Source organism: Oryzias latipes, chromosome 13, assembly GCF_002234675.1.
Source record: "Oryzias latipes chromosome 13, ASM223467v1".
NCBI lineage: Eukaryota > Metazoa > Chordata > Actinopteri > Beloniformes > Adrianichthyidae > Oryzias > Oryzias latipes.
In genome coordinates this window covers 8,536,811-8,561,762 of record NC_019871.2, presented here as the reverse complement: position 1 = coordinate 8,561,762, position 24,952 = coordinate 8,536,811, and the positions used below count along the sequence as shown (strand labels likewise).

Below are 24,952 nucleotides of genomic sequence, written 5' to 3'. Positions count from 1 at the left end.
CTGAAATGGAAAGTCACACATTAACTACAGCAAAATGGAAAGTTTTTCCTCTGTGTTTCACATATAAGAAACCTCCAACTTGAAAATGCCTCATTGGTGAGAATATACCCAAGACATACTTTAGGATGGTGTTAGTCCTGTAAAGTGGTACTGTATTAATTCTTTTGAAAACAAACCACAAAAATTCCATCATTTTTAAATCTTTTATGTGCTCTTTTCTCTATTTAAATCTCCATGTTTTTGAATAAACTTTATTTTACATCTTTTGCCCCAATTTTTATAGCTGTCACTGAAAATTACTCTGTGCTTTTGATTTCAACATGTTTCTGTCATATTTCAAACCGTATTTTGTTCACTTTTATGTTTCAGGGTTGTCAAGCATATCTCAGAGTTTAGCGCTTTGCCGCCCTCTTGTGGTTGAATTTGACATTACATATGACATCAGCTTCAAAATAAAATGACCGTGAGGTTAAGATGACATGATATTTGGCTTCTGTCTTTTCCTTGTGGGCAAACAGCCAATCCAGACACAGAATTTTTTAACACTGATTTTTGAAAAATGTTTTAACAATTCTTTTGCTTTGGTTTAATACATAAAATAAATCAGTAACAGTCGCCCTCCATCTCCTTAAGTATGGTGAAGCTCATGATAAAGTGACCGTTCACTTTGATGTTGTTAATTAGGACCAGCATTTCAGGGAATGACTGTGGTTTTATTGTGAAGGTCCTGGGCGGACTTTCTCACGGTAGGGGCTCTTGTTCTGACATCGGCCGTCTCTGTACCCTCTGACTCTCTGAGGCCAATCCCAGAGAAGGAGGGAACCCCACTTTAGACCCCTCTGGGAACTCTTCCAAATGAGAGGAAGGAGGATCTAATGAAGCTCCGCAGGAACTTCAGAGGACTTCCGCATGTTTTTTTTTTTCTGTTATCCCCCATCATTTGTACTTTACAAACCTACACACACAAGCTTTATTTAATTTGGAGGCTAGTTTTTTGTGCTTTTGCTCATGGTATGGAAAAAAATTCTAATAGCTTTCAAATTAATACACTTCCATGGTTTTAGGTGAGTCTGCAGACATGGTCAGTATTTCCCCCTTTAGCCATGCTGCACAGCATCACTGGAAAACCAAATAATTACAGTGTGCCTATAATCTGTCAAAGGGCAAGTAGAATTACAGTGACACAACTGAATGTAACGAGTGGAAAAAACTGTTCATGACAATCTACTTAGCTGTTCATAAAAAAGAAGAGCTTCATGGACTTTAAATTGGGTTGCAAACACAACTGCAGGCTTAACCCAGCTATTTAAACTGAGGAATCAAGTTATTTTCATGAGCACATCATGGGAAACCAGAAGCCAGCTGTGAGGAGACAGGATTAGAGATGAGACGGGAGCTGAAAAGATAACTGAAAAAGATCAGATTAAAGTCTCGCTGGGAGAAAGAGAGAGGCACAACAAAGGGAGGAGAGTGAACACTTTCATGGAGGTCTTATTGGACAAAACAGGGAGCTAAAAATCAGACAAGATGCCCTCATAGATCCACACTGATTCTGTGTCACCAGGCTGTCCCACTGCCTGTGATAAACTCCTGTCTAGGCTTGAATGTTTAAAAAAACACCAGAAACAAAGACAAACTGGGGAAATGAAAGTTGTTGTGGGCACATGACTATTAATCCTGCAAAGAGTGTAACAGTTAATACATTTAATAGATTTGTATTCCTACAATCCAACTAGATCAATCTGTCTGAGGCAAGTTGTTAATTGAATCGACTTATACCATTAAAAAAAAATTCATTTCAAAATGGTATCAATGGATTCTGTCAATCTTGGAAAATACTGTTAGGATTAAGGCCTGGTAGATTTATATTACTGTAACCCAAAAACGTCCATCACAGAGGACAACACACATGCAAAAACAACAATGGGCTGAACTTTAGAGAACTAATATTTGAATGAATCATTAATTCTTGTTAACTTGTTTATTATCCTGCAAGAATTACAAGGAATCTGAAAAACTTCACCTGCACTGTTCAGTTTTTACCTCTGAGTCACACTTGTTGAAGTTTTGGCTAAAGGATCGATTTATGGTCAGTGAATTGTTCAAAATTAACCAAAATCATCAACCACAAATTATGATATGAATCAAATTGAGATTAAAATCAATTACACCCCTGATCCTGCATTATTAATAATGTATTTCATCATTTAAAAGTATTTTAATCGATCAAATATCTTTAAACTCATGTTCCAGAATAAATATTGATTTAGGAATCCTTCACAAAGTTCGCCATGATGGCTGTCAGAACACTTTAGCACGTGTGGGAACATGGCTGCAGTTAAAGGGTTTCAGGCTGTTCAGCCATAGAGGTTTCTTCATCATGTGTTTTACAGAAATCTCCCAGGTTTCTGTTGGATTCTGAGATGTTTCCAGCAGACCAGACGTTCAAGGTCACTCTTCGCTTGATTTAGAGTGCTTTGAGTTTCTCTGTTTGATACTGCACCCCAAATTGTACTAAACTGGGACCAAAGATGAAGAACACTTGACTGAAAAGCTGAAATTCACTGTCTTTAGTTTTCTGCAACCCCAGGGAACCAACAACTTCCCAAAACGGAGTGAAAGCTATGAGGGAGATAAAAATACTGCAGCATTGAGGGTTTGAACTGTGAATCTTTGGCCAGGCAGCCCAAACATTGTATCCCAGTGTTTGTCTTGCGCCTGCGACAGCCAACCAGATGCAGCGTGCTATCAGTTTACAGACTGGCTCAGGGATAATTCTGCTCAAAGGCTGTTTGTCGTAGAGATTTTCCCCCAAAAAAACATGCTCCCCTCACAAAGACTACTAGCAGTAAAACTTTATTAGGATGATGTTACATCGTCAGGAAGGACCACGTTCAAGAAATGAATCAGATTTGGCTTTTGACTACTGGTGGCCAACGCCGCCAGGAATAACAGCATCTGAAGTGGCGTCTGGGTACTTTTTAAAGTCGTCACAGAGCGTTTTATCAACCTGCAAATTCCGAAAAAGCTCTGTCTGGGATTTCCAGACTTGCGTTAGGGAAAACCAGAAAGACTGGCAGGAAAAGAGACTTGATGAGTTGTTTCCCCCTGAAGATGAAAGCAGCCTCTCTCTGGGTGTCCTTCAGAGGTGAAGGAGAGTGTTACCACAGCTGTGCTGCTCTTGTTTAAATTCAATACTGGACCTCAGGAGGAAAACAGCCCCCATGACTTTTGACCCAGCAGGCTGTGACGATGGTCAACAACAGCAGCTCTCTAGCTAACAGAGTTATGCTATTTACTCTCAGAATCAATGAACCCTTGCTGTGAGTGTGTGCGTACGCTGGGAAATGAAAGGTGACTGTTGTAGCAGTGGAGCCATTAGGAGTCTCTGAGCAGACTGCCGAACAGCATGAATCTGTGATCGGTCGTCTGAAAGCGAGGAAAATTAATTTAAGCACCAGCGATGACGATCAGTGGCATATTTAAAAGACTTGTGCAAGTCGGGCTCACAGCTTTTGAATGCTAATTCCTTGTTGGCACCGGGTTTGCATTGTGTTTGTCCTCCGGTCCCTGTTCCGCAGGAGCCGTTTGCTTTATCCACTCACAACCACAGACATGTGATCCATTGAAAGGACTTCTCCACAGGTCGCTGTGGACCACAGGGTAAAAGCAAGCCCAAGATTTGCTAGCTCATTTGTCTTTCAGAACATTTTGCTCTGGTGTCGTAGCAACGCAGCCCAGAGGTGATCATTTTAAACCCGCATCTCATGCCGGCTGCTGCATAACAGGTCCCCTGTGACCCCCACAAGATCAAATGAGGGGGCTGGAAGTCCCTGTGATTCGACACTGCCTCTGTGTAATTACTTGGCCTGTGGAGCCGGCCAGCTCATGTGTCAATCACTACATCAAGAACAAAGTCACATCCACACAGGCAGTGCGCTGTTATTCATGTTTGCAGACATATGAATTCTCAGCCGTTGCCATTGTTTATTCGCGCCTAGCCCACTGTATCCTGCAAATTAACACTTTTCCAGATTACGGCCGACACGAATGTGTCAAATTCAAGATCTGTTGAGAAGTTTGTCCGTGACACCTCCTCCTGTTTTGTTGAGGATTGTGCTGAGGATATTGGAGTCTGAGGGACACGTGGAGTTTGGTTAATTAAGACCCACTTGAGAGCACAGGAAACCTCTCTTCCCACGACACTATAGGTGAATTACATGGGGTTCTGATATATTAATCCATCTGGTATAATCCTGCAATTTGGGGGTATTGGGAGGATTGGGGGTATTTCAAATTTAAATGGAGAGAAAATCTTTCACATCAACAGGTGAGCTTTTTAAAAATGCCTTATAATTTGCTTACATTTAAGAGGATGGTTATTACACAAGTTCTAAAATTCTTTCAGCAGCATTCGTTAAAATGACAAAAGAAACCATGTTTCTCACGTTCTGACTCACATATGCTGGCAGAGCAGACAAAGAGAGCCACTGTGTGAGGTTAATTATAGCCTCTGTTCAAGTTTGAAGGCAAATGAGTCAAATCTTCTGAGTTTTAATACACTGAGTCACCCTGAACAATACATGTTAGCCCATTACCTGCTCAGAGCCTGAACAATAACATTTAAATATGGAATCTCATAGTTCTTCCAGCTGAGCAGAACTGCTGCATTTGGAGATGGAAGCACTGTCCTTGTCCTCCTGTCATTGTCGCTACCTGGCTTTGGTTTCCTTTGACTTAAATGTTGGTCCAAATCTGTATAAGAAAACTGGACTGAGTGAGTGTGATGTCAATCATTTCCGGATTATCATAGGTTTAAAACAAAGAGATTCTGAACCTTTTGGCGACTCAAAATCAGATTATTTTCCGTGTAGCAGTCTTTCCAGGGTTCAGTGTCAGTAAAGCGGAGTTTAATATATAAAATAAGGAGCTCAGAGACACGTTTGGGTGTAGACAATCGCTGCAGGCTTTATTCTCCTTTTCATTCACATATCCTGAAGTTCATTTGTCTCATTACGTCATCATCCCAACACCAATGCGGAAGTAAACAGTGTTACAAACGCCCCCTCCTGCAGATGAAATGTCCCGTTTCAGCATAAAACAATAAAGAGGAATGAAAATAGTGTTTTATATTGGCTTTGGAACGTTGAAAATGCCAAAAAAAGTGCTCCTCCTTTTGTGTGACGGAAGCGTCACACAGACGTAGAGATCTGGTCTTTGGTGGAGGAAGAAAGGATTCAAGCGAACAGCTGCAGGGACACCGACGACGGCTTCATCGGGCTGCAGAGATCCTGCAAACCAACCATCAATAAATAAAACTTTAATGAATCGTAAATCAAACAAATGACCTTCCAGACATTTGGAATGTTATCAATAAACATTCAGCTCACCTGTTCAACAAAGTTTAGTCGGTCTTCTCTGCTGCTGCACGGCGTTCACCTGCTGCTCTGCATGCTAACTTCCACTGTAATCTCCTAAAATTACGAGTTTTTTTCTCCTAAATTTACGAGTTTTTATCTCCTAAATTTACGAGATAAAATCTCGTAATTTTACTTTTTTTTTTTTTGGTGGCTCTAAATTTTTTTTTTTTTGGTGGCCCTAATACTCCGTCGTATTATTCCTTTAATTTGTATTTTCTTTTTTAATAATTGATCCTGAAACTTGTTTGAATTTTTTTATTTACTAACAGTGGATAAATAGTTAACCAACTTTGTCTAAAAAATAAATAAATCAAACAAGAACAAAACAATTAGTGTACACAAAATAATGACAGCAGATAAGTTGAAACTTTATTTTTGTTTTCTGTGGACAAAAGTCTGATCTAATCCAGAAATATGAAATTACATGGATGAGTATTTGTGACTTAATAGAAAAAAATGTAAAAATGAATAAAATAAAGTTGGTAAAATAAACTTTATTTTATATATATATATATTTTAAATACACACACATGTAAACGATGCCGTTATAATTACTCTACATCATAACTAGACACATTTGTTCTTTCACATACAACACATTTTATGTAGAAGGAGCCATTCCAAGCCAAAACAATAAACGTCAAATCCTTTGAGTATGAAGCACATCAAAAAGAGTTGCTTAAAAGAGAGTTGGAGGACACAATATTACATATTCCCACCCCTATTATGCTTTACTTAGCTTCTAATTAGAGGTCAGGGCTGCAGGTCAGGTTGCCAATACATTAGGTTCCACATTTTGGAAATGACAGCCACACATGAAGTTGTCACCACATTAACAGTCAGAGATTTATTGAGATTCAGTTGTGTCCCTTCTTGTATTTTTTTTTCTTAGACCTAACAGTGATTATCTCTTTTATTTTGCTGTTATCTATCACTTACGTTTAAGTTCCCCATTTTGCTCTCTTATGCACAATTGAAAACTGTGCGACAGATGGAATGTGGGACTATTTTGGGCATGAAACATCAGATGTTGTGGTTTTCAAGCAGACTGCAGAGGAGGGGTCTGAGTGTTTCCTCTGGCTGTCTGTCTAGCCTTCACTGACTGCTCACTGTGAGCGGGTGTCTGTTAGTTATTAGCATCATACAGGGAAAGAAGGGGCCTCCCCCTCAAGAGCCTCCCAGCATGACAACACCTACTGTACTTTGGAGACTCTTTTTTCCATATCTGCTTGTTTCTTTCCTACTCCAGGTGTTTTCAGGAGACAGCCGTGCACTCAGCTGCAGCCTCACTCGTCTGGCTGATTCATTCTTTTGCGGAGAACTGTGGGGGAGGAACACACAGACATTTTTATAGCTCTACGTGATCCTTGCACGTTGGAGTAGCTTGCCCGAGACTGTTTTTTTTAAGAGTATTTACTGTTAAATGCTGTGTTATGGCAACTTAAGTGGATTAGCTACGACATCCTGTCTTGACGCTGAGCTTTACGCTTGGTCGTAAGCTCTGTAGATCACGACAGGAAGTGGCAGGAGCGTCATTAGGGTTAGTGTAGTACAAGGAGCTTACATCTGGGAGTATGCTCACGTAATTGGAAATTGTTTTGTGATATGCTGTCCCTTTGTAATTACAGAACCATGGAAAGCCCCAATAATTTAAAGGGCCGTTTAACACATCTTAAACAAACCGATTTTCTTTGACCACAGTTTGTGTCCTTTAGTTGGAAATGGGTTTATTTGTCACTCAGCCTATTTATCCTCTTCCGCTTGATTAGGATTGTCCACCTATTCTGAATACATTTCTCATTTCATGTCATCTTTCTTTTAACTTTCCCCCTCATTTTCACAGAAAATCGTTAAAGACCCACCAATCATGTTTTTGTTGCTTTTAACACGTTCTTGTTGCATTTTTCTCATGATGGATTGGACATTGAGAAAATTAAGCTTAAGACTAACATCTCGGTTTTCCTCATCCGAGCTGGCGTCTGGCTCAAAACTGTACGGCTGGATGGCTCCATTATTGCTCACCATTTTTGTTGCACCGCCAATGTTAGGTTGGGGGTGTGAAGGGGAGTTTAGACAAAAGGATGATGGGAAGTGTGGGCAGGCTTACTCCACACCCACAACAACTCAGGTGAATTTCTAATAAACCCCTGCCACTCTGCAGATACTATGTCCTAGAAACGGACAGATTTCTTTTTAATTTTGACAAAAAAACGCTTTGACAATAGATCAAAAGATGATTGGAGTAGGTTTTTAACTATTTATTACATCTACTGATCTTGCCACAGGTTAAGACAAAGGTAGCTCAGACAGTACCCTGATGTGGGGGATTGGGGCTGTTTTGGGCACCACAGCATGATTCACTGCTGCTGATTGCCAAGAGGTTTATGTCATGGATTTCCCCGAGGCCAGCCAGCTGCCTAGCGCATATTTTTTCCATTCCATTCACGGAAAAACATTTGGACCCTTTCGGAAGCACGTTTTTGTGAAGAAGAGCGTTCATTGTATCAGTTTTACCAGCATTTGAATAACATATGACATTTTTTAAAGTCATAAATCTGAAAAGGAAATGATTGTGAGTAACATAAAACATCTTTTAGTGTTGGGCTGCAGAGGACTTTTTTTTTTTTTTGCTGAAAATGTGCTGACTTGGATATAAAAGAGTTGTGCTGGGTAGTGGGGGGACGGACAGGCCATAAGGAGCTGAGGAGGTGGAAGAGGAGGGTGGGTGTTCTGGAGCCTGCCACAGAAAGGGGTGGGTTGAAGGAGAGATTTAGTGTTGGGACAGCCACATGGGTAGATGGAAAGAGAAAGGAAGAGAAGGAGCTGTGGGTCCGAGTTCAAACTGCCAGCTGTGTTCAGAGAAGCAGAAGGAATGCGGCTCAGCGTGGGAATGAAGATGCTTTGACATGCTGAGAGACGCTCTTAAGTACTGATGGATGTATGATCCACTCCGGCTGTATGATGAAAACATCCCGTGAGTACACAGTGAGTTGTTACTGGAAAGACGAGCAATTTAATTTATCCAAGGGGTTTTGGAGAGTTGGCTTGTGTTTCCCTGAAAAGGGTGGTCTATTTTGCATTCAGCGTTTTTGTTTCTCAAAAAGAATATATTAGAAAAATATTTTTTTCTGTGCAAAAGAAAATCCAACAAAACAAAATAATTTAATTGTTTGTGAACAAGCCTCCTTGAAGATGTGTAACCAGCTGGAATCATATCATATCCAAGCGTCTGATTGCATAAGCCGTGTTCTTTACAGTGACTGTTGCATAAACTGAATTGTAAAAGAAGGGTTTGCCCTTGCTTTAGATACTTTGCCTATACACAGCTTTTCACATATCAACCCATTGTGTGTCTTCATGAAACTGTAATTCTATATTGTACACAGTTTTAAACCAAAGGAGGGTTGAGGAGAGCAAACAAGTTCTCATTCTTTGGCGTGATGCCCACCCAGCCTTTTATCCACAAGAGATTTCCTCAGAGAGGATGAGAGGACATAATGTCTTAGTATCGTGTTACAGAATGCAAAACAGAGAGGAATTCCCAGCTCCAGTTACACTCCTTCAGTGGTCCAACCTGCAGCCATTGGTCACAACAGGACCTGGCAGGGCGCTTCCCTGTGTGCTGCACTACAATGATACCAGCCTGATTTGGGGCAGCTAGGAGGGAACTACAACTGAGGGCCAAAAGACTCCTGCACATGCAGGTGGATGCAGAGCGGAGTGGCTCCTGACCGTGTGCACATGTTGACCTAACTGTTGGCTAAGGGGTTAACAACAGACTTCTATGACATTCAAGGACACAGGGAACTGTTAATATTTGTTCAGTTGTGGGTCATTCTGAAGACCAGAGTCACTTCTCATTGATCATGGCGTGACAGAATAGAAGCAGCAGAGGTGAGTTGTTTTGGAAAGCAGCATGGAAATAATGCAACTGTTGTGATAGTTTAGTATTTGATTACATTTTATAGTCTTTAATTGTTTTATTAGAGCCTCTACTTTTTATTTTGCAAAGAAAAACACACATTTTTATGACATTTAAGCTACAAAAAATGCTCCAACTATATCTTAAATTACATTTTACCCCTCAGATCAGATTTAGCTTTAAGGGGAAAATCCTTTCTACTTTATTTTACTAACTTGTGCAACACTTTGATTACAGGATTTTTTATTAAATTATTTTTTTTATATAAAGCTGTCTGTGTGCTCTGTCACCCCTGTGTCAGACATCATGTCTCATGAAGGCGGTAAATGGCACCAAACTCTATTAACATTAATGGAAAGGTGCCAATGGTCTGTTTCCTGTCCTTGTCATCGATGGCTCTGAAGCTCGCACATACCTCGCTCTGTAGGTCAGTTTATGATCCCAAAGCACATCTTTATCAAGTCTTTGCTTGCAGAGATTTCATGAAGTAGTCTTGGAGATTTCAGAAAAGTATTTGAATTTGGTTGTATTTGTGTCTTCTATTTGAGTTGGTCTCTTGAAGTATTTTCGTTTTATGAGAACTACCTTTTTTTTTTTAAATGTTTGTGCACTCGAGGGGAATTTATCAAACCCACCTCGTCTCTTCGATGTCGAGTCTGTGCCTGCAGGATCATTAAATGCAAGCCTTGCTGTTTTGGTCTATATACTGGTGGTTTTTCCTAAATGAATAAAACTTTATGTGGTTGAAGTTCACGTTTTATCTCTGTCTTGTCTTCCAGAAATTGAAGCAAAAGAGGCGTGTGACTGGCTGCGGGCAGCAGGATTTCCCCAGTATGCTCAGCTCTTTGAAGGTAATAAAAGCACTCAGAGAACTCCCACATGCATTCATCACAAAGAGGGCAATTGTTTGGGAAAAAGATTAATAAAACAGCATGCCAGTAAACGGGTTCTGTCATGGATCTAAAATAGAATTTTCTTTTTAGACTTTTTGTAAACCTGACTGTTTCCGTTTTAAGATGATGAGTGGAAAGTGGTGGACAGTGTCAGCTCCTCTCTTTCCAACTCTGCCCACAAAACCATCCATTCATGCCCTGCATGGTTCGCCTCATTTATGCCACTGTTCTCGGAAAGCCTTCGAGCCGGGGCTCAGATCTCTAGACACCACAAAACAAGTAGAACATCAGATGCTTTTAAAATCTAATCTTTTCCAAGCTACGATTACTACGTAAACATGTCCTCTGTGCTGTAAGGCTGAAGTCATGGGAAGAAATGGGTTTAATCAGAGCTTCAAGTAGCTTTTCTCCCTTAGATCATTTTGCTGGAGCCAGACTTTTGATGTGCCGCCACACGATAGTTTTACTACACTTCAGTTTGATTATTCCGATGCTGAGGTTAAGCTTTAAAAACACCCAAATATCCCTTTATTAGGGTTAGTTTATGCTTCTGAGTTCTCTGTGTTTTCGATTCCTGGCACTAAAACCGGCTGGGTTTTGTTGAGCCCGGGGCCTCATTGCAATTTCTGCTTTTCATAAAAAAAAGTGAGAAAAAAAATGCAGCGGAATGTAGAATTCTGTGTTTTGAGTTATGTAAGAGGACGCTCATTCCCAGAGTAGAACGTCATGCCCACTAAAATGTTAAAGCTGTTTTATGGGCAAACTCTGTCTGTTCTCATGAGCCTCATTTGAAGTTTGATAGTCTTCCTTTATCTTTGGTTTTCGTGCAGATCTTTTTTTTCCTACTAAATGTTGTTGCCATTTAACAAAACTTTTGTTAAAAAATATATACATTTTCTGCTTTTTATCTGCAGATTCCCAGTTCCCTATTGACATCCGGCCTGTGAAAAGAGATCATGACTTTCTGGACAAGGATCTCGTAGAACCTCTGTGCAGGTAAGCAGATATTTGATAGGAGAAAAAAACTGTGGTCGCATACTTTTTCTTTGGCCTCGAAAAAGTGGAGAAGTATGAGATTAGCTCTGCAAAGCGAACAGTAAAACCACTTTTTCTTGCATTATGTTAAAGCATTTTTTTGGGGGGGGTTAATATAGATTAAAATTAACTTGCATCATATCATATTGACCCTCTGCAGTCTATTACTAAGAATTAGCATTGAAATATTGGAACAGTCCCACTCCGATCATCTTTTGATCTGTTTTAAAAGGCTTCCCAGTGGTGTTTAAATTATGATTATGCCATATTTACCCAAAATCTAAAAACCTGTGTCGCAAAGCGGCAGTAATTCATTTGAAATTCGCCTCTGAGTTATGGGCAGGACTTTCCGCCATCCATCTGTTTACGCTCTCCCATTAGCTTACAGCCCCTCAAACCCCCAACATAAAATGGCGAGCATATATTAAAGCAATCTAGCTATACAGTTTTGAGCTAAATCCCAGCTCAGACGAGGAAAACAAAGACATACATGTCAATAAATGTCATTAAGTGGATGCATCGGAATGGAGCAGGAAGCTTGTGGCTTGCCATAGTAGCAGTTCTTTGTCACACCTACAAGATTTTGTCAACAGTATTTTTGCATCTGCTCCCGATTCACAACAATTTGGACGAAGAAATACACAGAAACACAATTTTAAACCTAATTTTATGTCCTCTATCATGAGAAAAAATGATACAAGAACATTAAAAACACAAATAATACAATTTTCATTGGGGAAATGCTTTTAGAGGCATTAATCAGGCACAAGCATAGCTTAATATTGATGGTTTTTCTTTTACTTACGGGTGACAATAGAGTGGAAAAGTACATTAAACCAGCAACTGGTGGTTCCACATCATCTCCTTTTAGAGTGCATGTACTTTATTTTTGGCCAAGATAAAACAGCACTTCAGCTACTCCTGTAACCATGGCAACGGTCCTAAGAGGGAAGACTGGGGAAGCATTAGGGGTGCCTCCCACAACTCAATATACTGTGACTCTAAACAACCCTAAAGCAACCCCTCTAAATTCCAAAGCATCAATGAATAGAGGAGAACTGGAAACAGTTCCACCTCCAGTGTGATTCTGTCCACGACTGCCTCTGCGAGCTCGATAGTCTTATGCCACCACACCCAAGAACAAAAAATAAAAAGCCACCCAACGTACTGAGACTTTGATAGAGCGGACACTGACAGATATTTCATAAATGTGAGAACTCTTTAATCACTGCTTAAGCACCATTGTATTTTAGCAACCGCAGTGAAAGCTTCTTAGGCTGGCAGAATGAAGGGCCCCCAGCTTGAAAATCCTCTCTTCAGTTGTTTTCCTCTATCTCCAGTTGCAATCATGGGAAGATCTTGTTTAACCAACCCCTATCATCCACTGCACAGGAGTGTAGTTTAAGCCTCCATCACAGTATTGTCACAGGACAATACTGTCAATCTGTACAAAAAAGAGACCGCAGGCAGAATGGGGCGCTGTTTAAAACCTTGTGATTATCATGCCACAAATGGGTTTCTTTTTGTCAGAGCCTGACTCAGTTGAGGTGTCTCCTGAACACATCTCAGCACCTTACTCTGCACCGATTCTAGCACATTCTTTCCATTTTTGAGATGAGGGAGTTTACTTTAGAGGAGGATAATGCAAGTTCATGCTCTTGCAAGCATTCTTTTCATGCATCTTTTTATTAATTAAGTCTATATTTCAATCAACTATTTAAAATGCTAAGAGCAATTACCATTATTTTGGGGTTTTGTGAGATGGACTTACAGTATTATTGTAGATCTGATTTGCATCCAGAACTCAAACTGATCAGATTAACCCCTAAAATAGCAAACAGAAGAGGATCTATTTCCAGCCTGCTCATTAGAAAGCTATTACGCTTCTGTTTTTTCTGAAGATTGACTCATCAATTCTCTTTTTCAGACGACTCAACACACTAAACAAGTGTGCCTCTATGAAACTTGATGTGAATCTTCCAAAGAAAAAAGTAAGTCTTCCGACACTTTTTTAAAATACCTGTTGTTAGATCTGTTTTGTTTATATTTATATTATATTATTATTTTAGAGAAAGCAATATTTTGTCTTTACATTTTTAGAAATTATTATTATAGATTTCGGTCTCTGGACAGAGAAGTGTATTATTAGTGCCATTCTGAGCTCTTTTGAATGCATTTGAACTTTGCATTTGACTGTTGTGCCTTTTTTAATAAACTTTTCAATTGTTATGTCATTTGAAATCAATGCTCTTGTGAAAAACAGATTTTTGTTTAAATACAGCCCTAAGCTGTGCTTGTGCCTCCTGGTCTGACAGAAATATAGTCCGTGGTTTTCCTTAACCTATTTTAAAAAAGAACACACCATTGTTATCCTGAAGTCTCTTGTTACCTTTTGTTTGTTCCACAGACTTTAATGTAAGCATGTTGGCACTTATTAGTGACTCTTCCTGCCTTGATCTATTTATGGAAAAGGTTGTAGTCAAGGACCCATTTGCCACTGTGTTGCTGTTGCTTCATTGCATAATGTTATTGTGAACCAGCTTATTCTACAGATGCTTCCTGCGACTGTTTTTGCGACGTGCGTTCCAAAAATGTCTCTCCTGGTGCATCGATTGTGAAATATAGTGCCTCAATCTTAATATTTTTTTTTAAATCTTTTTAAAAATATTACAGGTTTAGGTTAGTTCATTTGAATTGTAAAAACAAATACAAATATTTAGATCATTGGTGTAATTTGTCTTTCATAAAACGTCCTCTGTTTGTCTCCAGGGAGAAGACTCTGATGAAGAAGACGTGTTTGCTATCAGCGACAAATGGACCTTTGAGTGGAGCAGCCGGCGTTGGTCGAGATTACAGGACTGTCTGCTTCAAAACCACAGAGAGGGTCAGACTTTCAGCGACAGTGTTCCTCTTAGAACCACGACAAGCAGCGAGAGTGTTCTGACGGACATCAGTGAGCCAGAGGTCTCCTCTTTGCACAGTGAAAGCAGCGGGGGCAGCGCTCACAGAGGACTCAGCACCGAGGACTCTGACTGCTCTAACCGAACTGATTCTGCAGCAATGCCAGACTCTACTTGTCTCACAATGCCTCATACTCCCGCCAATTTTTCTCACTACGACTCTTTACCCAACAAGCACAGCAAGACGAGTTGTGCGCGTGCCAAAGACTTCTTGAAGCGAATGGAGACCCTTGGTTCCCGAGGAACCTTAGGAAAGAACCAGAAGCTGGTCATCAGCTCCCCTGTGATGCAGCAGGAAGCCCAGGCTCTGAAAACTCTGCGGTGTGTCGAGATCATCAATGGAGCTCAAGAACCACCATCAAGCCAACTTTCACCACCTCAGTCCAGTAGTGAGGGCAGCAGCCATTCTGGTGGCAGCACGCCCAGCCTGAAAGAACGAAAGCCCCACGGTGCTGACCACAAACGCAGCGGCATGTATCTGGAGGACATAGACATCTTCACAGGAGCCGACATGAGCAAAGTCACAGAGCAAAACCGCAAAAATGACTTCTGTTCCTATGAAGACCTTGTGGTCCACATTCCTAAAGACCATAAACCAGGAACCTTTCCCAAAGCACTGTCCATAGAAAGCTTGTCCCCAACGAACGGAACCACTATTAACTGGCAGACTGGCAGCATGCATTTGGACTCCACACTGATTTCTTGCAGAAAGGAGTCCAAGCGTGCAACCCAGTGCTCCTCCAGAGGCACCCGCATCAGCATTTATGATAACGTTCCTGGCTCACACCTGTATGCCAGCACCGGAGACCTTATGGATCTAGAGAAGGAGGACCTGTTTTCACACCTGGATGATATACTGCTGCATGTAAATGGTCTACAGCAGATAGTGGATCATTGGTCCAAAAACGTTTTACCTGTAGGAGAAGGCCTGCTCCAAGTAGACAGCGAGAGGGAAGAAGCAGTTGGTAGGCAGTCTGCTAGTCAGATTACTTTGGACTTTGAAGGAAATTCAGTTGCAGAAAGTCAGACCACACCGAGTGATGTAGACCGTGACAAAGTCTCATTAGTTGAGGCAGAATCGGCAACACTCAGGGAAAGAAGGGATTCAGGAGTCGGTGCTTCCCTTACAAGACCTAAAAGGTGAGCTTTCTGAAAGTATGCAGAGTTAACACAAAAGCACATGCATATATTTTCTTTTTTTTAAATGAATTTGCTTTTCACCTTTTTGTCAATGTACTCAGGCTAAGATGGCCCAGCTTTCAAATTTCCAATCGGATAAGCCACTCAGTGGCATCCCTGCAGATCACAAACCAGTCAGCAGGCCAACTGAGTTTGTTACAGAAGTTTTCTCTGCTGCGTCTTACTGCAATCATGGAAAAATACTCCATGTCAAACAAGCACGGATGGACATGGTGGGTCTAAAATGATCTTTATACATATTTAATCTTTTGTTTATATATGCTAAAATGTTATTACAATGTCTGCATTGCCTCAAGTTCAAATATGTGTCTCTTAAAGGTCTGTGCCAAAGTTCATGAAGAGAATGAAGGTACCAGACTACAAAGATAAGAATGTGTTTGGAGTGCCGCTCATAGTGCACGTGCAGCGCTCCGGGCAGCCTTTGCCTCTTGGCTTGCAGCAGGCCCTGCGATACCTGAGGAGCCGATGTCTTGACCAGGTCAGCAACAGTTGAGTCTAAGGCTGTGCCTTGATTGATCCTCAGCAAGTTAACTGGAAGAGTTTTGTTGCTGTGGCTTTATTGTCCCTAAAAGTGCAAGCTAATTTTCCGATGCCTGTCCTGCAGGTGGGTTTGTTTCGCAAATCAGGTGTGAAGTCCCGAATTCAGGCTTTGAGGCAAATGAATGAAAGCTCTGCTGATAATGTGAACTATGAAGATCAGTCTGCCTATGATGTGGCTGATATGGTGAAGCAGTTTTTCAGAGATTTACCTGAACCCTTGCTTACCAACAAACTCGGGGAGACTTTCCTCCATATCTACCAGTGTGAGTAAATGCCTCTTTTCCACCTAAAATAGATTGTTCCTGTTGTTTATTTATCTTCTAATCTAAGTTTTGATGAAAATTATCACAAATGCCATGCCCTTTGACACTGCAATGATTATTCATAAGTGCAAACGTAAATGAAATCCTCCCTTTGACATGTGCAGATGTGCCAAAGGACCAGAGACTGCAGGCTGTCCAGGCTGCAATCATGCTAATGTCGGATGAAAACAGAGAAGTGCTTCAGACACTTCTCTGTTTTCTTAGCGACGTCTCCTCCTCTGTGGAAGAGAATCAGATGACACCCACGAACATCGCTGTGTGCCTTGCACCCTCTCTATTCCACCTAAACTTGCTGAAGAAGGACAATCTCTCGCCAAAGTAATTTTTTATACTGTTTTCTTTGTTCCATTTCCTTGGTGTCTGTCATTTTGAGCTTGTCACTCTGCCATAAAAATATAATAAGGATGAGCCGCATGAATTGAATTACTTCCTGTAATTATCCTCACCTCTGACTCCATAAAACCAATGCATAAAATTGGTTGCAGATTTTGAGTAAGCCTGTGGAGTGCTGTAGATTATTCCTCTTATGGGTTTTTAAAGGATGCAACTCTTTTTCTTTTTTTTTTGTCCTTAATGTTTTATGAGATCACGCTGTGTGAAAAACAAAGCAGAGCTACTTATTTTACCATGTTGAAAACTGTTATTAAATGGATCAAAGGGGTTTCCTGCAGTGAGGAAGAGGGGTTTATATACTTCGTTTGCTAAAGATGTTGACCTGAAAACGCTGCTCACCTAATCAGTCTTCTGTCCTCGTAATCTTAAGGGCCATGCAGAAGAAATACGCCACCGGCAGACCAGACCAGAAGGATCTGAATGAAAACTTAGCAGCCACACAGGGGCTTGCTCACATGATTGTAGAATGCAACCGTCTCTTTGAGGTAGAAACTGCAATTGAAATATTGCAAGAATGTCATGCCTGGCTGTAAAATCTGTTTTTGCTGATGTTACCAGTGAGCCTCACGCATGTTTTATTCCCCTCATTAGATACCTCATGAGATGGTTACACAGTCCCGGAATTCCTACGTGGAGGCTGACTTGCATGCGCCCACAATTCAGGAGCTGTGCAAGCAGCTGGAGGATGATGACGGAACGTATCAAACACACATGGAAGGAAGGCTCCAGAACCTTCTGAAAGAGGCCCGGGAGAAATCCAAATCTTGGGTGTCGTACAGCAGCTCTGACAACACTGAACTTCTTTATAAGAAGGTTTGTGTCTTTCTTCAGGGTGTGGACTTAACTTGGATTTGACACCAAGATGAATATTGCAGTGGTCAATCATTTATCGTGGGAATTGTGTTCTAATTCTATGTTTACACTGGGCGTGTGACGTGCGTTCAAAAACCCGCTAAAACCCACATTTAGCACACAGTGTTCACGCTGGACCGTCGCTACTAGTGCATGTCTGTCACCTACAGTTGGAAGAGGCCTGGTGCAAAAAGGTGCAAATCTCACAAATCCTGCTCCTGCTTTGGTTGATATTCCAGACAAATTGTGTATTTTGTTGTACAAGCACAAACTTTGGCATGGATGTAAAGCACATTAGCCATGAGAAAAATCCAAAAATGGTGGCCATTTATTTGTAAAGATAGCAGACATATACTGAATAGTTTCAAAATATTCTTTGTCTATTTGCCCTATTCTCAGCAACATGGGCTGTTCATGCACAAAATGTAGTCTTTACTCTTGCGGGGTACTTCCAGAATACTATTGTGTGTTTATTATATTCATGTTTGAAAATTTAGGATTTTATTGTGTCTAAGGCAGTGTTTAGGCAGAAGTTGAGGCAGGTCCTGGGTGGTCAGGATGAGCTTCCAGAGGACTGGGAAACTACAGCTGAGATTATCAGGGAAACAGGTAGGAAGGTGCTAGGTGTGTCATCTGGAAAGAGGAAAGACGGTAAAGAGACTTGGTGGTGGAATGAGGAAGTACAGGAATGCGTCCAGAGGAAGAGGTTGGCTAAAAGGAAGTGGGATGCAGAAGGGACTGAGGAAGGTAGACAGGAGTACAAGGAAGCGCAGCGTAGAGTGAAGAGAGAGGTGGCAAAGGCCAAACAGAAAGCTTACGATGAGCTATATGACAGGTTAGACACAAAGGAAGGAGAGAAGGACTTGTACAGGCTAGCCAGACAGAGAGACAGAGATGGGAAGGACGTGCAACAGATAAGGGTGATTAAGGACAGAGATGGAAAGGTGCTAACAACCCAAGAGAGTGTACAGAAAAGATGGAAGGAGTATTTTGAGGAGCTGATGAACGAGGAAAATGACAGGGAAAGAAGGGAGGAAGATGTGGTTGTTGTGGAGCAGGAAGTAGCAGAGATTGGAAAGGATGAGGTTAGGAAGGCTCTGAAAAGGATGAAGAGCGGAAAGGCCGTTGGTCCTGATGACGTACCTGTGGAGGTATGGAAGTGCCTAGGAGAGACAGCAGTGGAATTTCTAACAAGGTTGTTCAATAGGATTTTAGAGAGTGAGAAGATGCCTGAGGAATGGAGGAGAAGCGTTCTGGTCCCGATCTTTAAGAACAAGGGTGACACGCAGAACTGCAGCAACTATAGAGGAATAAAGTTGATGAGCCACACAATGAAGCTGTGGGAAAGAGTAGTGGAAGCCAGGCTTAGGAAGAAGGTGGAGATTTGTGAGCAGCAGTATGGTTTCATGCCCCGTAAGAGCACCACTGATGCCATTTTTGCTTTGAGAATGTTGATGGAAAAGTACAGAGATGGTCAGAAGGAGCTGCATTGTGTGTTCGTAGATTTAGAGAAGGCGTATGACAGGGTGCCGAGGGAGGAGCTGTGGTACTGTATGAGGTCGTCTGGAGTGGCAGAGAAGTATGTCAGAGTAGTTCAGGACATGTATGAGAGAAGTATGACGGTGGTGAGATGTGCTGTAGGTCAGACAGAGGAGTTCAAGGTGGAGGTGGGACTACACCAAGGATCAGCTTTGAGTCCTTTTTTGTTTGCTATGCTGATGGACAGGCTGACAGACGAGGTAAGACAGGAATCTCCCTGGACAATGATGTTTGCGGATGACATTGTAATTTGCAGTGAGAGTAGAGAGCAGGTGGAGGAACAGCTAGAGAGGTGGAGGTTTGCTCTGGAAAGAAGAGGCATGAAGGTCAGTCGTAGTAAGACAGAATACATGTGTCTGAACGAGAGGGATCAAGGTAGAAGCGTTAGGTTACAGGGGACTGAGGTGAAGAAGGTGCAGGAGTTTAAGTACTTGGGGTCAACAGTTCAGTGTGATGGGGAGTGTGGAAAAGAGGTGAAGAGGCGAGTGCAGGCAGGTTGGAGTGGGTGGAGGAAAGTGTCAGGAGTGTTGTGTGACAGAAGAGTGCCAGCAAGACTCAAAGGAAAGGTGTACAAGACAGTGGTGAGACCAGCTCTGCTCTATGGGTTAGAGACGGTAGCAGTGAGACAGAGACAAGAGGCTGAGATGGAGGTAGCGGAGATGAAGATGTTGAGGTTCTCCTTAGGAGTGACCAGGTTAGACAGGATAAGGAACGAGTACATCAGAGGGACGGCTCATGTTGCCTGTGCTAGCGACAAAGTCAGAGAAGCCAGACTGAGATGGTTTGGACATGTTCAGAGGAGGGACAGTGGATATATTGGTAGAAGGATGTTGGAGATGGAGCTGCCTGGCAGGAGGGCAAGAGGACGGCCAAAGAGGAGATACATGGATGTCTTGACAGAGGACATGAAGTTGGCTAACGTTAGGGTAGAAGATGTTCATGATAGAGTGAGGTGGAAAAGGATGATTCGCTGTGGCGACCCCTGATGGGAAAAGCCGAAAGAGAAAGAAGATTGTGTCTAACGTGTTTTTCTGAAAGAGGGGATCCTATAGTACACCCATGCCAAATTAGGTGCTTGTACCACAAAATGTACCATTGTATTAATAACAGGCTCCACTAATATGAAAGACTTGGTATCGTATAGTTCCGACCTGGCACAAACTGCAGTTAATAATTTCTCCTCCATGATCAATTTAGAGACGTTTGGAACTTTCGTTAATTAAAAGAGACATCATCCATACGACACTACCAAATCCAAGTCCCTGATTGGTCAAAGGTCTACCTGGTTTAACTTTCAACGCGTGTTTAACGGATGCGGGATGGGAACATGGCTTCAAATTAATCTGCAACAGATAAAATCGGCAAAGTAGTCACCTCTAGTTTTTGCAAATATTATAGATGTCTTAAGGCTGTAAAACTCTCCACAGAAGACTTTGTACACCTTTCTCAGACATTTTGTCTCTTGTTTAAACGTGTTTAAAGTTCAAACCTTCACTGAAAAATAAGTCCAGTATCTACAGCCAATCAGGACGCAAAACATGAAACGGATTTTAGATGCCATTAAGGGTTGTGCTTCTGTTTCATTCAGGTGGGAGATGGGAACCCCCTTAGGCGCTGGAGAGTGTCTGTGGAGGTGGAGGCGCCACCCTCTGTTGTGTTGAACCGAGTACTACGAGAGCGCCACCTGTGGGACATGGACTTGCATCAGTGGAAAGTGTGTGAGACACTTGACAAACAGACAGAGGTGTTTCAGTATGTCCTCAACAGCATGCCCCCTCATCCTAGCAGAGAATTTGTTGTCCTCAGGTTTGTGAAGACACAAAAAAAACACAAAATATCATATTGACTTTATTTTGTTGCAACAATATGATAACACTCTCTAAATCTTTAAGGTCTTGGAGGACAGACTTGCCAAAGGGGGCTTGCTCCCTGGTTTCAGTGTCTATAGAGCATGACGAGTGCCCTACCATAGGAGGGGTACGTGCTATAGTCCTGGAGTCCAACTACCTGCTTGAACCCTGTGGCTCAGGAAAATCCAGACTAACCCACCTTTGCAGAATTGACCTAAAGTGAGTTCTCCAAAAAACACCTCTACCAGAATTTCTGACCAAATCCACAAAGAAATGTTTTTTTGTTCAATTCCATGCAATCAGTATTTAACTTTATCTCTTCAAAGACGTGCATAATTTTAGATGAATGCCTTCAATAATTGAGTTCACCGTCTGCTTTCAGAGGAAGGACTCCAGACTGGTACAACAAAGCATTTGGCCATCTCTGTGCTGCAGAAGCTGCTCGAATCCGCAACTCCTTTCAACCGCTAATCTCTGATGGCCCAGAGACCAAAATCTGAACCGTCTTTGCCAGTTGTGTCTGTGCTGCCTTGAGATCAAAACTGAGCCTTTGACTCAATGCCAACAGGAAGTTATTTACCATGGACCCAAGAACTAAAGCACAGTTTAAATGCTCTGAAACCAACTGTAAGCCTGATGCATGACATCATAAGAAGGTGCATCATTATTCATCCTGCCAATGTTTATTTTTCCATTTATGCATTATTTACCATCACGTTGTTAAGCTTTTATGTAAGAGAACTATAAGTTATAATCATTTTCCTCAATGTCTAGGACATTTAATCTCAAATGCTTCTGAGAAGCTGGAATATGTTATTACTTTGAGATTTAAAGATATGATTATTATGATGTACACACAAGTGTCTGTAAATATATAAATATGCTTGTGAATATCTTGTAAATTTAATTCTTTGTTCATACTGTCAATATGTAAAGATAGCTCATTTGTTAACTTCCTATATATATATATATATATATATATATATATATATATATATATATATATATATATATATTATATTGATTGCATCCATCCCTGTACCAACACTTGTTGGACTCATGGTACATGATTGTAAGCTGGTTCAGTATTGACCTGTTTTTTTTTTTTGCAATGGGCATAATTTTATTCAACTTTGACCTCCACTGGTTGTGAAAATGATGACTTAAGGTTTGACTTGATCATACTTGTTTGAGGGTACGGTATTATACTTTCAAGTAAAATAGACAAGGATTTTTTTTAAAATAAAAATGTAAAAATCAAGCTGTTTGTGCTGGCATGTGCTGGCATTTCATCCCACGGCAACATAAAAAAAGAAGAGCATGTGACTAACTAGGCGTCCATTATGGCCCCATCCCTTTCCCCACTGTTTACCCATAAACAATTCTATCACAAAGAAATGTAATTTAAGAGCCATTGCTTGGTCATTAGGCTAGACAAAAGGAAGGTTCCTCACAGTCTGTTCTTTTCATGTCATATTCATTTTTTGAGCTGCTGATAGCACTGAACATTATGGTAAAGCTTATTTCAAGTCATAATTTAGCTATAGTCTGTTGTCAGGGTCCATTAAATCTGTCTGAGGCCTTCGAAATTCACAAAGCCAGTTGCCATTCGCTGTAAACACTTATCACTCATAAAACAACAAACATTTTTTAACATGTAGCGAAGAAGATCCATGTTAGTGAGTGCAAACATCGGGCTTTTTAAAAAAAGCCCCTAAAGTGAATCCTTTGCAAACAGGAGTGGTTGCTGCACCGCTCTGCTGTTAAGTACGAGTGTTGAGAGTCATGCGGCTCATCTGGCTCTGGAACCACTTGAGGCTCTTTGGTTGCAGAAAAATAGAACGTTTTTCAGTATTGTTCAACTTTATTCAACCCATTAGAAAAATTGCCGTAATTCTCCAACAATCCATCAAGCGGAGTAGCTTTGAGGTTGATCAAAGTCATACAAAAACAATTTGACAGATTTTTAAGTGCCGTGTACCACAGAAAACCTGTTCAAGCTTAACAATAACTCAACTGTTCGATTTTGAAAAGAATCAAAGGATTTTAAGTGCGCCTTAAAGTTTTAAAAAATTTCAATAAGGGTAATTCATTTAGCTCTAATTTAATTTAATGTTTTGGTTTGATTTACAAATTCATGGCTAACAAACTGCCAAAGGTTATTAAATATTTCATGTTTATAAAAAGAAAACTGCAAATTATCTTTTTACGTTTTTGCTTTTTTATTCATGCTAAAAACACAACCATTCATTTATTTTATCATAATACTGACGATGACAATAAAACAAAGCAGTGCCGTACTTCATTAGAGAGTAAAGTAAGACTTGGTGGCTTCTACTGGGATGTGGTGAGTGAGAGTTTGACCCAAGTAGCTCTTTAAGTGCTGAAGGCCGCATATCCCTAGCTAAGGTCATTCTGCATGGATTCTTCGACCATAGATAGATGCATTGAACAAGGTATATTTAAAGGACCTAGGGGAGGATCAACGGGGAGCCACTGGATTGTTCAAATAATTGCATATACACAAAACCACCATTTGAAAACCCGTCTTCAAGTAGCAATCATGTTCCTTTCAGGTCAGCAAGAAGAAGTATTTAGTGTATTTAGGCCACACTGTTTCCTCACATAATATAGACAAAAGTTGTAACAATAGAACTCTAGCAACTTTCTATCCTTGTAAAAGAGACAAAAATAAAGACTATGGTTAGATAGGAGAACAAGCATTTTCTGCTACTGTGTTTTTTAGTCGTAGAAGTCAAGAGAAAAGCTGAAAAAGGCAGAGGAACAATTTTAAAGATGGAATAAAATATTTTTAAGGAAAAATTTTAAAAAATGCAGTAGTTTTTTTAAGTAAAAAATATAAAACTTAAGTGTCTGATGCAGACTGAGGTCCCCTCCTTCTCCAAACTGCATGGAGAAAAATATTCCGAAAACCAAATTATGAAAACATTCTTTGTTGAAAAGAAAAGATCAAACAAGGAGTAAACTAAAATGAAATCTTAGAAGCAGAACCAAACATTGCTGAGTTAACAGAAGACATACTCTGTATGGAAGTTAATAAAACACCACATTTGGATGGTCTCCCATTGGTATATTACTTTACTTTTTGGGACCAACTTAAGAACCCCTCATTGCAAGTATTTAAAGAATCCTTCTGGAGCTGCATTTTGACATCATATTTGCACCCTGGAGTACTGGTAATATCATTAAAACTTTAAAGATATTAAAAAGGATAGAATTGGAGAGCATTTGCTCTACTTGGGGAGGATGCTAATATTTAATCCAAAGCTCAGTTTTTAGCAGTTATTTATTAAGCAGTAGACGTGGAACCAACTTTTGCCGTATACCAGAAAGTGATATAATTGGCTCTGATTCGAGATTTCTTTTTTCTGTAACCCTTGTGCTATCCTAGGCACTTTAACATTGGGAGCTGGGTCATCTAGACCCACTAGTGTTCTGAAATATTTTTCTTCAATGATTTGTGATCTTTACTGGTGTCCATGGATTACATGAAATCTTTCCACCTTTATCCACCTTTGTCATGGTAGGAATAACATGTCAAAGTAAGGGTGGGGTCATCTAAGATAGCACAAGGGTTAATGTTGCAAAAAAGCAACGGCCAGTGTAAGTTTTAAGGGGTTGACCTCGTAAAAGCATTTGACAGTGTCAATCACAAATACATAACACCATCAATCCTAAAGGTACCGATCGACTACTTGAATCATGATCAAATGTATACGTTCTTAAACCATTATGATATAATTATCATATTTTGTAACATGCAGCTTTTAAATTATTTTAACATTCTAGCGCTTCATGTTTTATTACTGCTTTTATGCTTGGGATGTGTCTTAGGATGAATGTATGAGAGAGATAATACACCCCAATTTTTAAAAACATTTTGTTTTGTAGTTATTCCCAAAACAATAGCCAGAAGATAAAAAATCTTATTTGATGTTTTTTCCACTTTGGCACCTGAGACAGTTAAGTCAGATTTTCCATTTTACCTATGTATTTTTTCTTTT

The 24,952-nt window shown here is 40.6% G+C and overlaps 1 protein-coding gene across 6 annotated transcripts in view; it reads left to right on the top strand.

Moving 5' to 3' along the window:
- Positions 1-21,820, top strand: part of stard13 (StAR related lipid transfer domain containing 13) — a 74,152-nt gene extending 52,332 nt beyond the window's left edge. For 4 of the 6 annotated variants that reach the window (XM_023961613.1, XM_023961616.1, XM_023961615.1 and 1 more), the window contains 13 exons: positions 10,122-10,193; positions 11,150-11,231; positions 13,198-13,261; positions 14,040-15,370; positions 15,472-15,642; positions 15,749-15,908; positions 16,035-16,233; positions 16,398-16,611; positions 17,057-17,171; positions 17,278-17,499; positions 20,666-20,883; positions 20,970-21,146; positions 21,310-21,820. In XM_023961613.1, the coding sequence (XP_023817381.1) occupies positions 10,122-10,193; positions 11,150-11,231; positions 13,198-13,261; positions 14,040-15,370; positions 15,472-15,642; positions 15,749-15,908; positions 16,035-16,233; positions 16,398-16,611; positions 17,057-17,171; positions 17,278-17,499; positions 20,666-20,883; positions 20,970-21,146; positions 21,310-21,427 (3,143 nt within the window). In that variant the 3' untranslated portion in view covers positions 21,428-21,820. Of the gene's footprint in view, positions 1-8,175; positions 8,395-9,300; positions 9,315-10,121; positions 10,194-11,149; positions 11,232-13,197; positions 13,262-14,039; positions 15,371-15,471; positions 15,643-15,748; positions 15,909-16,034; positions 16,234-16,397; positions 16,612-17,056; positions 17,172-17,277; positions 17,500-20,665; positions 20,884-20,969; positions 21,147-21,309 lie in introns of those variants that run through there. The other 2 variants (XM_023961617.1, XM_023961618.1) reach the window with 2 other exon arrangements.
- Positions 21,821-24,952: the final 3,132 nt, after the last annotated feature.